Below are 15,494 nucleotides of genomic sequence, written 5' to 3'. Positions count from 1 at the left end.
ATGAACAGTTTGCCAAGAAGCTTCTTTGTTCTCAGGTTTTATGGTGTAAATTGGGAGATCTCCATCTTGTTTTACCGCCACATAAACATCTGACTCCCACTCAGCAAGTTTATGTTTCCCCTCTCAGGCAGACAGCATGCACTAAAACAGACAATCTATTTTGACAACCACACATTAATTCATAAGATGAGAATCCTGTTACATCATTCTTTGTACAATTGTACGGATGGACCGACAGTTTCGAATAGCTATGCCACTGTGATTTACCTTTGTTTTCCAATGTGCCAAGCATGTTCAGCAAAGTCCTATTAAAACACTCCACGGTGTTTCCACTGGTAGGGTGGTAGCGTGTGGTATGTATTTTGTGAACACCCATGATTTTGCAAAGTTCTTTGATGATGTGTGATTCAAAGTCAGGCCCTTGGTTACTGTGCAAACGTTCAAGAATCCCATAGTGGACAATGAAATTACCCCACAAACAATTGGCTGTTTGAGCTTTCTAGTTTGGTGTTGGCTTACTTAATAAACTGGTCTGTAGGTACAAAAATGTCCTTAATATTATTCAGGCTCTTTTGGTCCTTTGAGCATGATAGGCTCAAAGGAGCAGCGCTTTCAGGAAGGAATTTTCTCAGAACACAGTGTTAACAGGTTTTAACCTTTTCTCTCAAAATCTTTCCCTCAACATCTGCTTGGCCAGTAAAATCTTGTTCTCACAGAGGTTGAGAGTATGTACAATGCGTAAGCGGCCCATATCATCATGGAGACTCTGGAGGACTGCATCTCGAAACTGTTCCGGAAGAACAGTGTGTCAGGTTACAAAATCAACAACTTGATGTGTCCGGTACAGTGTTTGATTGTGTAGCTCAAGAAGACTGAATTGTCTAATTAGCAAGGGGATATCAGGCAGTTGCTTTCTAAAGTTGCATTAAACCTTGTTCCCAGTCTCAAGTTGAGCTATGGTTTCCCTCAAACATGGGTCAGCTTGTTGATCTGCTCTTAGCTGCTTTACTGGCATGTGGGGAATAACTAGAAAACCATCACACTGATCTTCATTTACAAACTCATCTGGTATAGCAGCTACAGACAAGGCTGAGTGTACTAGGGTGAACGCACACTCCACGTCTGTGTTTTCACTTGGATTACAGCCAAGGAGATGCTTCTCACAGATAGCTGGTACCACATCTGGGCCAAGGGTGATTCCTTGACCAGACAGATCTGTTTCAGTGAACCACTGTTCACTGAATGTACGTTCCTGCTCTTTTTGTGAAACAGTGTCATTGAGCAGTTTTCCATGTGGTCACATTGAAAGACCATCTGCATCAGAATTCAGCTTTCCAGCTCTGCACTGAAGCTAAAAGTTAAACATAGAAAGTGCTGCTAGCCAATGATAGCTCACTGCATATATTAAAGGACTACTGTCAGTTACGACTGTGTACTGGCTACCATAAAGGTAATCACAATGTTTTTTCGTAACTGCCCACTTTTGGGCTAAAAACTCTAATTTGTGGGCATGGTAATGAGACTCACTCTTAGACAAAACCCTGCTAGCATATGCTGTGACTCTTATCTGACCCTCCTGCTCCTGATACAAGGCAGTACCAAGTCCCATAGTGATAGGATCGGTATTGATTTTACTTCAATTCAATTTTATTTATACAGCGCCAAATCACCAACAACAGTCACCTCAAGATCCTTTGTATTTTAAGGTAGAACCTACAATAATACATGCAGAGAAAAACCCAACAATCATGAGCAAGCACTTTGGCGACAGTGGGAAGGAAAAACTCCCTTTTAACAGGAAGAAACCCCCAGCAGAACTAGGGAGGGATGGCCTGCCAGATTTTAAGTCGAGGACAGAGAACCACTGGGACTCACTCGGCGTGGAGAAGGTCTCCTCCAAATTCGGGAGTGCGTAAACATCTTTCACTGTCTGCAAATTGAGCTTCCTGTAATCAACACAGAGACACATGTTCCCATTCTTTTTCCTCACCACCACTATGGGCGAAGAGAATGGTGACGTGGACTCCCTGATTACACCTGGCTGTTTAAGTTCTTGCAAATGCTTTTGGACAGCTTTACTGTGCTTAAATGGAATCTCATCAGACAACATACGCAATGTTTTACCTGATCTCCCAAAGTCAAGTCATCTAGAACCACTAATGCAAGTGTGAGAACTTCAACTTCCGCACCCAAAAAGTCCTTGGGGAATACAACATTAATCTCAATGTAGCCTAGATAATGCATAGATTGGCCATTGGCTTCTTTAACCTCCAAAAGCTCAAGGATTGCTCTGATCTCATGTTGTGGCATGTTCTGATTGTAAAAAGACTCGGGAACTGTGGTAACCTGGGAGCCTGTATCCATTATGCAGCTATCACAATTGCCCTCCATTTGAACCTGTGCTGTAGTTTTTGCCCCTATCAAACCTTTGGGTAATTTGAAATGACCTCGCTCAGCATGCAATGTTAATATCACACACTTCTTAGTGGTCACTTTAGGCTTCTTATCAGTCGTACGTGTTTGACCCGTTGCATTTTCCATTTGTCTCACGACAGGGAATGTCTTCAGTTTAATGAAGGTGTGTTCCTTTGCTGGCGTTCCCATAACTGCTGACAAATTCTTAGTTCCTTCTTTTTTGCAGCTACCAAGGCATGAGTTGAATCTGACTCGCACGTGGCCACAATGTGACCATCCTCCCCACAATGAAAACACTGCCACAGTTTTGGCTTTAAAGTAGAGGTGCTGTGTAAGAGGGCCCTGGTTTGGTCTTTGCATGGTCAGGTTTTTTTAGTTTCATCTTTCTGTATCTGTTCTTTCTTAGAAGCTGCAGTTTTCATTTATTCCATGAGGGAAATCAATTGGCTTTTCAGGTCAGCTTTTTCAAATTTTTTCAACCTACTGATGTCGCTTGATGCAGATTCAGCCTGTATTTCACTTGCTGAACATTCTGTCTATGGGAGACAACCTTCAGTTTTGTAGTACAGAGGTGCAGTTTTATTCAACTACTTTCTGTTTCTTGCCTATTTTCTGCAGTATGCAGCAGCCACAAAAGCTCAGCAAGTGATGGGGGCTCTTGATTCTTAAGTTCTAGCTGCATAACAGCAAGCAAGTCATGGTCTCAACAGCCACTGTAAAACTGTTTCAGGAAGTGTTTGCTGACCTGTTGTGGCTGTATACCTCCCCTATGTACAATGCGGTCAATGCCACCTGCAAGCGATGCAAGTAAGCCATAATAATCTTGCTATGTGTTCATGAACCTCACCAACAGTTCCTCCCCATCCTCAGCTGTGCCAAATGCAGAGTCTAACAACTGCAGGTAGGTAGTTGGTGGCACGTTGGGTCCAAAATGTCAAACTACATCTGAAGCTGGAATAAGAAGGCTCTTGAGATTTTTATGAGTCTTCTCCAAGTCAGAAACAGAAGTGTCCATCATTAGATCAACATGACCGCTCTGCCTAATTGTGTTTTATATAAATGACTGGCTACATACTTGGTACGTCAAAGGCAGAGGAGAAGAACACTCATTGGGCTCCCCTTCACTAAAGAAGTGAAAACATGATGGATCCTCCTCCTGAGCAGACAGTTGCCTGAGCAGTCATCCTGTTGGATTGTTCTGACTGTGTAGGGAATCCTGGTGAATGAATCAAAATGTGGAACAGCATCTAGGACACTTATCAACAGATCTACTCTGACCTTGTGACAAGCTGACCTGCAGATTTAAACAAAATGACTTAATTTTGGTATTTCTTCCCTCTATTGTCACCTTGTAATTCATTATTGAATATGCTATTAATTCCCTGTAAAACAAGCTTAAAGACGTGTGCCATTTCATTCTTTATATTTACTATTCTGCCGCTTAATTTCTGCCGCTAGATGTTTTAGCAAATGAATTTTTTGCTACCAGTTAATGTCTTGCCTAAATGATGGAGAGCCTTGTAGAAGAGCCTGTCTGTGTGACTGATGCTGTCACTCCTGAGAGATGGCCTTTTTATGCTGCACTCTGTCACATAGTGGAGGTTCTTATCATTGTCTTCTGTTCAGCAGCCACTGTATATGTCCTGTCTCAATAATATCATCAAATCATCAACCTTCTGAAAAGTAGGAGGTAATCCATCCTGCATTAAAATGGTGTATGCTAATATTAAGACAAATACAAAAAGTTGAGGTCAGCGTGCAAGTAATCTCTAAATAATCTCTAGCAGCTCAGGCTTCAGACTGCTCGAAGCACTCAGTTTCAGAGAGTTTTTCCTACTCTTGGCTCTGTCTGATGTCAGTGAGAGCGAATATATTTCTGTGTGGTCATCTCAGTCACACATCTGTGACTGTGAGCCACTCTTATGTTTTTTTTTTAAGGCTAAAGTGGCCTGTTCCAGACAGATAACCTCAAGGGCTGCACCAGGGAAAAAGTAAATACTGTTGCCACAGTAACATGACGTTGTTACAGGTCTACAAAAAAAAAGCTTTCTAAGCGAGAGATTTGGCTGAACAATTTTTGAAAAATGAATGTGGACAATGTATGCCCATTCAACAGTTGTTACTTTTAACTATGACTACCATACCTTCCCTACATATCTATTTTCTAATTAGTTACCATTTCCAAAAGTGTTACAAGTAATGAGGTATGATCAAAAGATTCTGAGAACAGATCTATAAAATCAAAAGCCTTATCTGATGTAAATATGGCCACTGTGACACTGAAAGTCAAAGAAGTAATAGAAGGCCAAAGGTGATGGCTGGTTGAGTCAGTGAGTGAGCATTGTCTTGGTGCAGGTTTGAGCCTGCACAAGATGGGACTCTTTTATGCACCACAGTTCTGATGTTTCGGCTAAATTTTCTCCGTCATTGTTGAATATCTTAAAAGAGCACAATAAGGGTCTTGATCTTACTTTGGAAACTGTAGTCTCTTGCACTGAAAACTGCTCTACCACTCTTGAGCTCTCATCTCCAGTGAGGGTCTCTCACAGAAAAGTTGGGGCGGTTTAAAAGAGAAGTGGATGTAAACTTAAACTTCTAAAAATGTACAGTAGACTGGCACACCACACAACAGAAGCACTCAGTCGGGCATATTAAATAAACAGATATATTAGATATGTTAAAGCACAGTCGTATAGGATATTGTGAGGCTGACAGCCAATGGTCTGACTGTTTGGGCACTGAGAGGGGAAAAGGTGCCCCAGTTGCGCACACACGCCATCTGTTGTAGTTTAGGATAATCCTTCACTCTGAGCAGATATGAGCACAGTGGATCTTAGTCTTGTGGATTTGTCTTTCACCAAATCCACAAGAAAACACAGTTGCATCATGTGGATGAAATAGTCATGGGTCACTACAGCCTAATAGTTTTTATAGTCAGACGTACGTGACACTTTCTTTTTAGCACAATCCTAATCGTCCCATCAAAACCTTGTTGCTGTTTGTCCAAAGGATGTGAAGGTCTTTTCAATGTGCACTGCTGTGTTGACAGCTTTTCTGATTTTCTGGGTTCTGATACATTCTGACAGCTCCCAGCCTTCAGTGCTTATTGAGCCAGTGCAGCTGACACATTGATACAAAGTCAATCAGCATAAGACACCCCCGGGTGCTCACATCCTCAGCTTAGTGTCACTTCCCTTTGACCTGATTCGGAAGTCCTGAACACCTATTTTATACCCCCATCCCTCACACCCCTTCCCTGAGCTGAAATGAGGCGTAAGATTATCATCTCTCCATCAGTGTGCCATGTCTGTCTCTTGCAGCCTTAGGGTTTAACACATGCATTTATTAATGCTAAAGCTGAAACAACTGGACTTGTTTTCGAGTTCTCAAGCATATCACATAGTCTTATTGACCAGGAAAAGTACAGTTTATATTTATGTGCTAAACAAGAAAAGATTGGGTTCTAAGACGACAGGAAAGATGAGTGAATTTTGGAATGGATGTGCAAACAGTTTCCATTCCTGTACCTGTACGTCTTGTGCCTTATTAAACTCAGTCTCTCACAAACATTGCTAAAGTGGTTATTCTTCTAGCGGACAGCTCATGTAAATAAGCACAATGAAAAATGTGAACATGAGCCTATTGCCCACTTGAGGCATTAATAGATCAAAGGTTTCCTAAAAATGTTGGTGGATGTAGGACACAAAAAGGAAATAATGCTGTTTTCTGCTGTTAACTTATCTGCTTTCACAAGCTGGTGAGTATTCACATTTTTGTTGGCTGCTCATTTAATATGCCATCTGTGTGTTAGACATCATGATGTGTGATGAACATTTTTCAGAGAAAATGAGAAACACATTTCTATATGTGGATCATGGGCACATTGGTGACGTTTTGCAGAATTTATTTAAAGTTTATCCAGACATTGTGTAACTGTGTGCTTATAAAAATGGTTTGTCCTTTCTATTCAGTTTCATTTCCAAACTCCCACTGTGCATGTACTGAATGTTTTGTGATATGATGCAGGAAGTAAAAGTAAAAGCCGTGAATTCATTGGAGCTTGGTATTTGTGTGTGTCTACAGGCGGAATCCCCTTCATTTCCATTTCATCACAGACTCCATTGCTCAGCAGATCCTGTCCTCCTTGTTTCATACATGGATGGTTCCTGCCGTCAGGGTGGACTTCTATGACGCAGATGAGCTGAAGGTGGGGAACACAGACTCCATCACCCTGCTTTACTGATTGGGCTGCTTAATTATCTCATGCCTACTGCTTTATTTAATGCGACACATTATGAGCTATTTCTATTTAACAGTAAATGATCCCAACCCTTATTTCCTCTTGTGTTTCAGTCCGAAGTCTCATGGATTCCTAACAAACATTACTCTGGGATTTATGGGCTAATGAAACTGGTACTGACAAAGACCCTGCCATCAGATCTACAGAGAGTCATCGTTCTAGACACAGACATCACCTTTGCCACTGACATTGCTGAACTCTGGGCCGTCTTCCACAAGTTCAAAGGTAATGTAACTCCTTTTCTCTCAGATGGCCCCGCCCCTCCCTGAGCCTGGTTCAGCCTGAGGTTTCGTCCTGTTAAAAGGATTTTTTTCCTTCCCACTGTCACCAAGGGCTTGCTCAGATGGGGTCGTCTGATTGTTTGGTGTTTCTCTGTATTATTGTAGAGTCTTTGAACTCTGAATTTAAAAATGCAAGGCTCAGATACTTTGGACATGCAGAGGAGTGAGAGTGGATATACTGAACAACAATGGTTAACATGGACTGAAAGCATGAGGAAAAGAGAAAGACCTCAGAGGAGGTTAATGTATGCAGAGGCTGGAGGATACAGGGACAATGTGAGATGAAGACAGATGATCCAGCGTAGCAAGCTGTAGGAAGCAGCTGAAAGAAGGGGAAAAAGAATAATAAAAAAGATAAAGTGCCTCGAGGTGACTGCTTTTGGGATTTGGTAATATATAAATAAGACTTAGTTGAACTGAACCTACAACATTCCTCTGTTCCCACTTTTATGAAAGGTAAAAAGCTTAGTTTTGTTATAGAAACTGTTGTCCAGACATGTTGCTATTATTGTTTCTCCTCAAAATTTCAAGCTTCCACATATCAGTGAGAGTAACAGAAAAACCTCTCTGTGTGATGCACTTCAATAGCATCGCAAACTAAAACCTCCAAAATGTTCTTATTCTTTAATCAACACTTCTCCAGTTCTATTGTATCTGACCTTCATAAAAGATGGATGATTTTTCTGTGATATACTGGATGAGTTTCACTGACGTGTACCTATAACTTGTTCTGTGAAGTATGTGCACTGGCCTGTTCTGTTGTTCTTATTCTAAATGTGGGAATTCTTCTTTGTTTGGATACCTAACCTGCTTCAGTATATTGAGGATACTACAGAGCTCTACATGCTGAGCATGTTTGTCCAGTCTAATGTAACTGCTGGGAGAATGGGCCTTCTGGAGGCATGCAGACGCGAGTCATGAGCTCTTCAACAAGCGACCCTCCTCCCAGTTTCCATTCATAAGCGAAAGCCAGGATCACGGGGCAGTATTTCACCATCATATAATCACAGTTTGATTGCGTTAGTGTAATACCATCATAGCAGGAGATTAAATTTATATTTAACTTACACATTAAGTCTCTGGCAAGCAAATTGACCGGACACAGATCAAACCACAGAGACCCATGTTTGAATTTCTGCCCCTGCCCTTCTACACAAGACGGGGCTACGGTGAAATTTTCCCTCTGAACGGTTCCTGATGCAGATGCAGAATGAGTGAACGTCTCACTTAACACAGCCTGTGGAGAGAGAGAATCTGAGCATAACACAGAATTAGTGGCCCCGGAATCTACAAGAAATTCCACTTCCTGACCACAAACTAACGAGGAATGATTTAGCAGGTGCACTATCTGAATGTACATATGTACCAGCCGGCAACGCAGAAACATTACAAGTTACAAGTAACGTGTTATTGTAATCTGATTACTTTTTTCAAGTAACGAGTAAAGTAAGGGATTACTATTTATCCCTTACTTCACTCATTACTTGAAAAAAGTAATTAGATGATTGTTACTTTCTCATAAGCACGCTGCGTTACTGCGTCACCAAACCATGATTTTGTGAAGCGTGGAAGTACTGACATTACTTTGAGTTTGATTCCGTAAAAAGGGACAGAAACATTAATAATCTATACTTTATTGATCCCTGTGGGGAAATTACTTGTTTTTCTCTGCATTTGACCCATTCACTCAGTGAAGCAGTGGGCAGCCACTAAGCAGGCGCCGGGGAGCAGTGTGTGGGGACGGTACCTTGCTCAGGGGTACCTCAGGGTAGCCGTTCAGTGGATTTAAACCCCCGACCTTCCATGATCGGAAGGTCGGGGGTTCTACCTACCTACTGAGCTATCCCTGCCCCCTTAGCGTCTGCTGTGAACTGTGTGCGGGAAGAAAACTTCTTTCTACAGTGAAAAATTAAACTTAAAATCTGAGCAAACACCGAGCACACTGCCACAGGAATGTGAAATTCACAGAGAAACCCCCAGATCCCCCCACTGACATGACTGCTGCAGCACCGGGCAAACTTCCACCCGCCCCACTCCTGCTAAACAGGTGAAAATAGATTTAAGAGCGACAGGACTCAGTGCAGCTGTATCTTTGATTTTATTTAATCTTTGCTGTGTTTTACTTGCATCTATTTGAAAGAGTGAGTGTAAACACAAAAATGATTTTATTTTTTATTTTTGGAATACGCAGAAAACAGGTTTAAATGTTAAACATTTCTTCAAGTCAAAGACAGCTACATATAATTTTTGCTTAATGCAATGTGTATAAAATGTAAACATTAAAACTCATAAAACAAATTTTAAAAAGAGACTTTTTTCATTTGATTAATTTTATATGATGGATTATGCAGAAAAAATAGAATTGGGTTGAAAGGTCTATTGTTTTATTACGTATTCAGGTTGTGTATCATATTTTTAACAAGTAACTGAGTAGTAACGTAACTAATTACTTCTGAAAATAAGTAATCAGTAAAGTAATGGGATTACTTTCTTGGAGAAGTAATCAGTAATTAGTAACTAATTACTATTTTCAAGTAAGTTGACCAACACTGCAAATAAGTTTATTAAAAAATAATATGTTGAAACATGTTACAGGAACTTAAGCTATTTGAGTTAGTAGTGTGTGAATGGGTGGATGACTGGTTGTGTAAAGCAGCGGTCCCCAACCCCCGGGCCTCGGACTGGTCCGTGAGTCGTTTGGTACTGGGCCGCGAGAGTTGAGGCTCAGGTGTGAAATGTATGGTTTTCAGGGTTTTTATTGGTTTTCAGCGTTATTTTGATATCGTTTTTATCGTTAACCCGGTTTTCCTGGGTCTTTTCACGTGTGTTATGAATAAATCTTCTTTTTTTTTCAGTACCGGTACTAGTTTTAGTTTGTTGTATTTATCCGCGACACCTTAAAGGCCGGTCCGTGAAAATATTGTCGGGCATAAACCGGTCCGTGGCGCAAAAAAGGTTGGAGACCGCTGGTGTAAAGCGCTTTGGGGTCCTTAGGGACTAGTAAAGCGCTATACATATACAGGCGTATAGCGGTGGCACGGTGGTTAGCACTGTTGCCGCACAGCAAGAAGGTCCTGAGTTCAATTCCACCATCAGGCCGGGGTCTTTCTGTGTGGAGTTTGCATGTTCTCCCCGTGTTTGCGTGGGTTCTCTCCGGGTACTCCGGCTTCCTCCCACCGTCCAAATTGCCACTAGGTGTGAATGTGCGAGTGAATGTGAGTGCAAATGGTTGTCTGTCCCTGTGTGTTGGCCCTGCGACAGACTGGCGACCTGTCCAGGGTGTACCCCGCCTCTCGCCCTATGACAGCGCCCCCCCGCGACCCTGAAAAGGATAAGCGGAAGCGAATGGATGGAAGTTTACATTAATTTATTTAAGTAGTTTGAGTGTTTGGGTTTACAGCTAGATTACACTTCTTAGGGTGAGTAATTGGACCAAAGAGCTGCGCCCTGTCTCTGTCACTACCACTCACACTCCTGCATAGTTCAGGTGCTGTAGGAACATTCGGACAGTGCTGTTTTTGATTTATTTCATGATGCAGTCTAACACTGAATAACTGTTCCCTGTGTTTTATTTTTCACTTGGAACTCAACTAATTTCACACAAATATTGTGGCCATCAAGTTTGATTAACCTTTATAAACTATAGCTTTTTGTATTTGAGCTCTAATTATCCTGCTCAGGCAGATCTGTGTTCTTTGTTTCGTAGCCTTTGTAAAGGAGCACCCTGCTCTCTGCTGCCTGCTTCAATAAGCTCTCATTAATCTTCCTTATAGCCTTCATTAAACCTGCCACCACTGCACCCATGCTCTTCTCTCCAGGCTCCCACTGCCTCTTTCCTCAACCTTTATCTCTGCCCAGCTTCCTTCAGTAATCTCTTACCTTAAAGCCCGCATACTCTCCTCCTCTCTTCTCTTAATCTCCCAGTTATATTTAATTCCAACCACTTGCTGTCTTTATACTTTTTGTTCAGTGACTCAAAAGCTTTAAATGTATGAGTGAATTCAATTCTTGCTTCTTTTCATTGCAGCGTGGTTTCATTTATGAGGCAGCAATTAAAGTTTTTGACACTTTGTTGTGGATTTAACATAAAAGCTCGTTTTATGATATGATTAGGTTTCTATTGGATCTGGATCTGGATGTCATGATATTTGACCCTAAAGTGTCTGCTACTGATGCGTCCAGCTTCCAGCTTGGTGACCTTTCTTGCAGAGAGACAATTGATAGGCGAGAACTCCACACAGAAAAGCCCCGGCCAGATAGTGGATTCAAACCCAAGACCTTCTTGCTCTGAGGCAACAGTTTTTCACTCCACTATTAAGCTCATGTTATGTCATTCTTGCAGTTTTAATCTACTGTTACTGCTATTGAAACACTTTCTCAAATGATGCAATCAACCCACTCTAGAAACGAGCAGATTGTTTCTATAAATTCTCTTATCGAAACAATCTACATACGTCCTTTCAAAGTCTTGCTGAACTCAGTTTCACGTCTGCTGTGGCAGAGCGTGCGGAGTAGACAGACATTGGACCCAAATGCAGACGCTTTGGATGGACTTAAACCGAAAGTGAGCCTTTATTAGCAGCGGAACAGGACACAAATGCAACGTGAAAAGAGACAACGACTAAACTACAAAGCCTAAACTGGGAAGAAACTAAAACATAGGCTCATAGCAAAATAATGATATGAGATGGGGAAAGTAGAACCATCAGGGGAGATACACAGTCCATCCAGCAGCAAACCTTAAATATAAAGATAACCAAAACCATGAATAACAATAATCAAAGAATATTAAATCAAAAAAACAAACACCGGGTCACCAGATCCAGGACCGTGGCATACAGTTATTCCTCCCAATATAATCATGATGTTTTGTCCTCATCCCATATGAAATGCCTTTATTTTTTTCCTCAATAAAATACTACAAATCAGTAATTACTAATGACATTACAGCCACTGTGCAGCAGGTTAGAGTTGAATGAATTGAAGGTTGTGGAGATAAAAAGGTGCTTGTTTGAGACCAAAAAAAACAAGTGAGAACAGTCGTGTGTGTGTGTGTGTGTGTGTGTGTGTGTGTGTGTGTGTGTGTGTGTGTGTGTGTGTGTGTGTGTGTGTGTGTGTGTGTGTGTGTGTGTGTGTGTGTTTTTATACAGGCCAGCAAGTTCTAGGTCTGGTAGAGAACCAGAGTGACTGGTATCTGGGGAACCTGTGGAAGAACCATCGACCCTGGCCAGCACTGGGCAGAGGCTTTAACACTGGTGAGTACCTTATAACCTGCTTTTAGCATGTTAGCTGTGTCAAGTAAAGTCTAGATGACAGAATTTAAGAAAGGAAACAAAATTAGAAAACCTGAATGAGAAACAACACTTCTGGCACTGCGTCTTAAGGAAGACCTGGTCTTCCTTAAGACCAGCTAGACGCCAGTCACTCTGTTTCTTAAGCTACCATCTTTGTTTGTACCTTGTGTGTGTCTGTGTGTGTGCGTGCGTGTGTGTGTGTGTGTGTGTGTGTGCGTGTGTGTGTGTGTGTTTGAGCATGTGTGTGTCCACTTTACAGGGGTTATTTTGCTCCTCCTGGATCGTCTGCGAAAGCTCAGATGGGAGCAGATGTGGAGACTGACTGCAGAAAGGGAACTAATGAGCATGCTGTCCACTTCCTTGGCAGACCAGGTAAGACACACACACACACACACACACACACACATAATGTCATAGCTCACATCACAATTGTGTCATTTAAATTGGAAAAACAGCTGTATTTGAAGTAGGAGTATTTTTGGACTTACATAATTAAATAAACCTGTTGTGCTTTCATATACTGACAGCACAGCATTATGGTGCTGCACCAATATAAAAATGTCCTTTAAATTTGACAACTCTGCATTCAGTGACAGTTAAAATCTGAATAGGAATATCTCACTCTGGTACTGGATGAAATCATCAGGAAAAGGTAGTCGGGACTGGTGGGTAAACCTGCCATTATAATAAAAGTCACTAAAAAAAGATTTTCAGTTGTGTATAATTAGTATGAGTATGTTGTATCAAATGTTGCAGTCAATAAAGGTTATAGACAGTACAAAAAATGACATGTTGGATATTGATGATCGAACTGTTCAAATGTTTCTTTAATTTGTTGAAAACAAAATGATGTGACAGCAGTTACTGGAAAACAAAATCAACTTATTGGAAAATGGTTCTGAGGGTCAGGGATCCACTATTGTTTTGTTTCCCCAAAAAACCCACCAAAAATTCACTGGCCACAGCAAAGAGCAGGGACCTGGGAGAGAAAAGTTTTAATTGGCTGACATCACAGTTGAAACACTGGAACACGAACACGTAATGGTAAAGGTTCCCTGCAAAAGTCTAAATCAGGCGTTAGTCTTAAGCTGGGCAAACACTGCAATTTTTTCAGTCGCGTTATTCAACTCCTGCTCAAACTGTACAATTGAGTCGCAGGGGTTAGAAGTTTGTCGGTCACGATGCAGCGTCTCACACTATACAGCCTGATCTGATGCGACCTGAGTGCTCACACTGTGCGTCCATAACATGAAGCTTATAACACAAAATCTGCCTCTCGCTCCCCCTCTCTGTCTTTCACTCACACAGACACACACACACACCACCATCAACCATAAATTGCTAATGAAAAACACTGATCAGGCAGCTGTGACTGAACAGCAATGTCCATCCAACTCTTTTCACGGTTGTTGTGATTTTGATAATTTTGTGAGGCCACATCAAAAAGACTCAGATGAGCTTGCCAAAGTTCTACAAGTTGTGCCTCCATCATACGCTGCACTGCCGTGTTGCTCCGTCTTTTCACTTTCATTTCTGTGTTTGCGCGTGCGCAGTGTGAGAGGCTGCAGTGACACCCTCACGACAGGATTTCAAACATGTTTGATTTTCTTACGACCAAACGATTGATGATCGGGAGCTGGTCGTGAGGTGTTAATCGCTTCTTGTTACCCCACGTATACTACATGATGCACAACACACGATTAAGGCGAAACTCGGGCCGATGCCCAAAACGGTCGCACGACTGAAAAATCGGCTCAAAATGGGCCGAAATTGCACAGTGTATGTCCAGCTTTACACTGTATCTCAAAAGATAAAAAGATAGTTTTAACCTTCAAGGGTCATCCATTTTCTCACGCTTATCTGGGTCCAGCTTACAGAGGCAGCTGTCTATTTATAGACATCCTCCCTCAACTTGTCAGTGACCTGCTTCACTCTTCGCTCAGCGAATAGGACGTCAAAATAAACAGCGAATCCTCCCTTAGCTGCATGCAGCCCTTTGTCATCTGAGAACAGTAGTGTCAGATTTAGAGGTGGCAATTCTCATTTCTTTTGCTTTAAAACTTGGTTGCAAATGACCCAGTGGGAGCTGAGGTCACTGCCTATAAAGTCACTTGCCTCACCTAAAAATGTTGGTCATAAAATTTAGGAACAGAATTGATAACAAAGGGTCTGACTTACTGCTGGATCGAGAGCTTTCACTACAGTTGTACAGGGACCTAATGGCCCATACCAATGAGCTCCTGCCACACCTGAGTTTTTGCTTCAGCTACTGCCATTCTCCTCTTGGATTGTCAGTAACTGTCAGCTGACTCCAGACACCTACAAGCTAAATAAAATTTATAAGACTCTTTCTCCACCTCTGAGACTTTAATGTTTAGATCTTTCGCAAAACGAAATATACTAAATAACTGGAGTCCTGCATTGTGCCTGTGCCAGGATGATAGAACTCTTCATGTATATGTTAGTGGTCTACACAGTTTTCACAGTCCACTTGGGCATACCTATGTGCCAGTGGTCACAAAGACATGTTATCATACTCTTTGAGTTGTTCCACATCAACAGTCACAGGGCAAACACTGAGAGCTTTGGGAAGTTATCCTTTTTCCATTTAGTTATTAAGAGCTTGTCTAGATGAGAGGTATGGTTATGAGAGTTAAATTAAACCTTCACTAAGTAAATTCCCGCAAAGTAGGCAGTTTGGAAAAGGAGCAGGTTCCTTTCAGCTTTCCATCTGCCTTCTGCTATATGACTTCTTTCCATGGACTGTCAGCCCACTTTATTGTAGTATTCATTACATGGTTAAATAGTTTTTATGTTTCCCATTAGGAAGCTAAAGCTGCCACTTAGGCTTTTGCTACGTGAGTGTTCAAAAATCTCAAAGCTAAAGAAAAGTCTGTCAGATGTAACCAGACTTCATTTCTTCAAAGCAATTTCAAGTTTTTCGCTTTATGAGAGTGAGTGTACGTATAAATGGACTGTATAAGGATGAACATCTGGATACATACGGCACACTTAACAAGATGGTGGCTGAGTCAGAACTATGAAACTGGGCCCAGACCAGCAAGATTCCAGAATATCTTTTTCACTTTCTTTTTATTAAACATAAAACCACGAGGCAGGTAGTAATCCCTCCCAGCTCTCCGGTTGGTGATGATGATAAAATGATTCATATATGTAAAAAATCTAAATCGATCAAACAAAGCA

The 15,494-nt window shown here is 41.5% G+C and overlaps 1 protein-coding gene across 2 annotated transcripts in view; it reads left to right on the top strand.

Annotated features, from left to right (window-relative positions):
• large1 (LARGE xylosyl- and glucuronyltransferase 1) overlaps nt 1-15,494 on the top strand; it is a 54,610-nt gene that overhangs the window by 20,164 nt on the left and 18,952 nt on the right. For both annotated transcript variants that reach the window (XM_087852707.1, XM_087852708.1), the window contains 4 exons: nt 6,499-6,622; nt 6,769-6,940; nt 12,147-12,251; nt 12,550-12,662. In XM_087852707.1, the coding sequence (XP_087708833.1) occupies nt 6,499-6,622; nt 6,769-6,940; nt 12,147-12,251; nt 12,550-12,662 (514 nt within the window). The remainder of the gene's footprint in view (nt 1-6,498; nt 6,623-6,768; nt 6,941-12,146; nt 12,252-12,549; nt 12,663-15,494) is intronic.

This window comes from Neolamprologus brichardi, chromosome 15 (assembly GCF_056152115.1).
Source record: "Neolamprologus brichardi isolate AB-2024 chromosome 15, ASM5615211v1, whole genome shotgun sequence".
Lineage (NCBI taxonomy): Eukaryota > Metazoa > Chordata > Actinopteri > Cichliformes > Cichlidae > Neolamprologus > Neolamprologus brichardi.
This window is presented reverse-complemented; position numbering and strand designations above follow the sequence as displayed.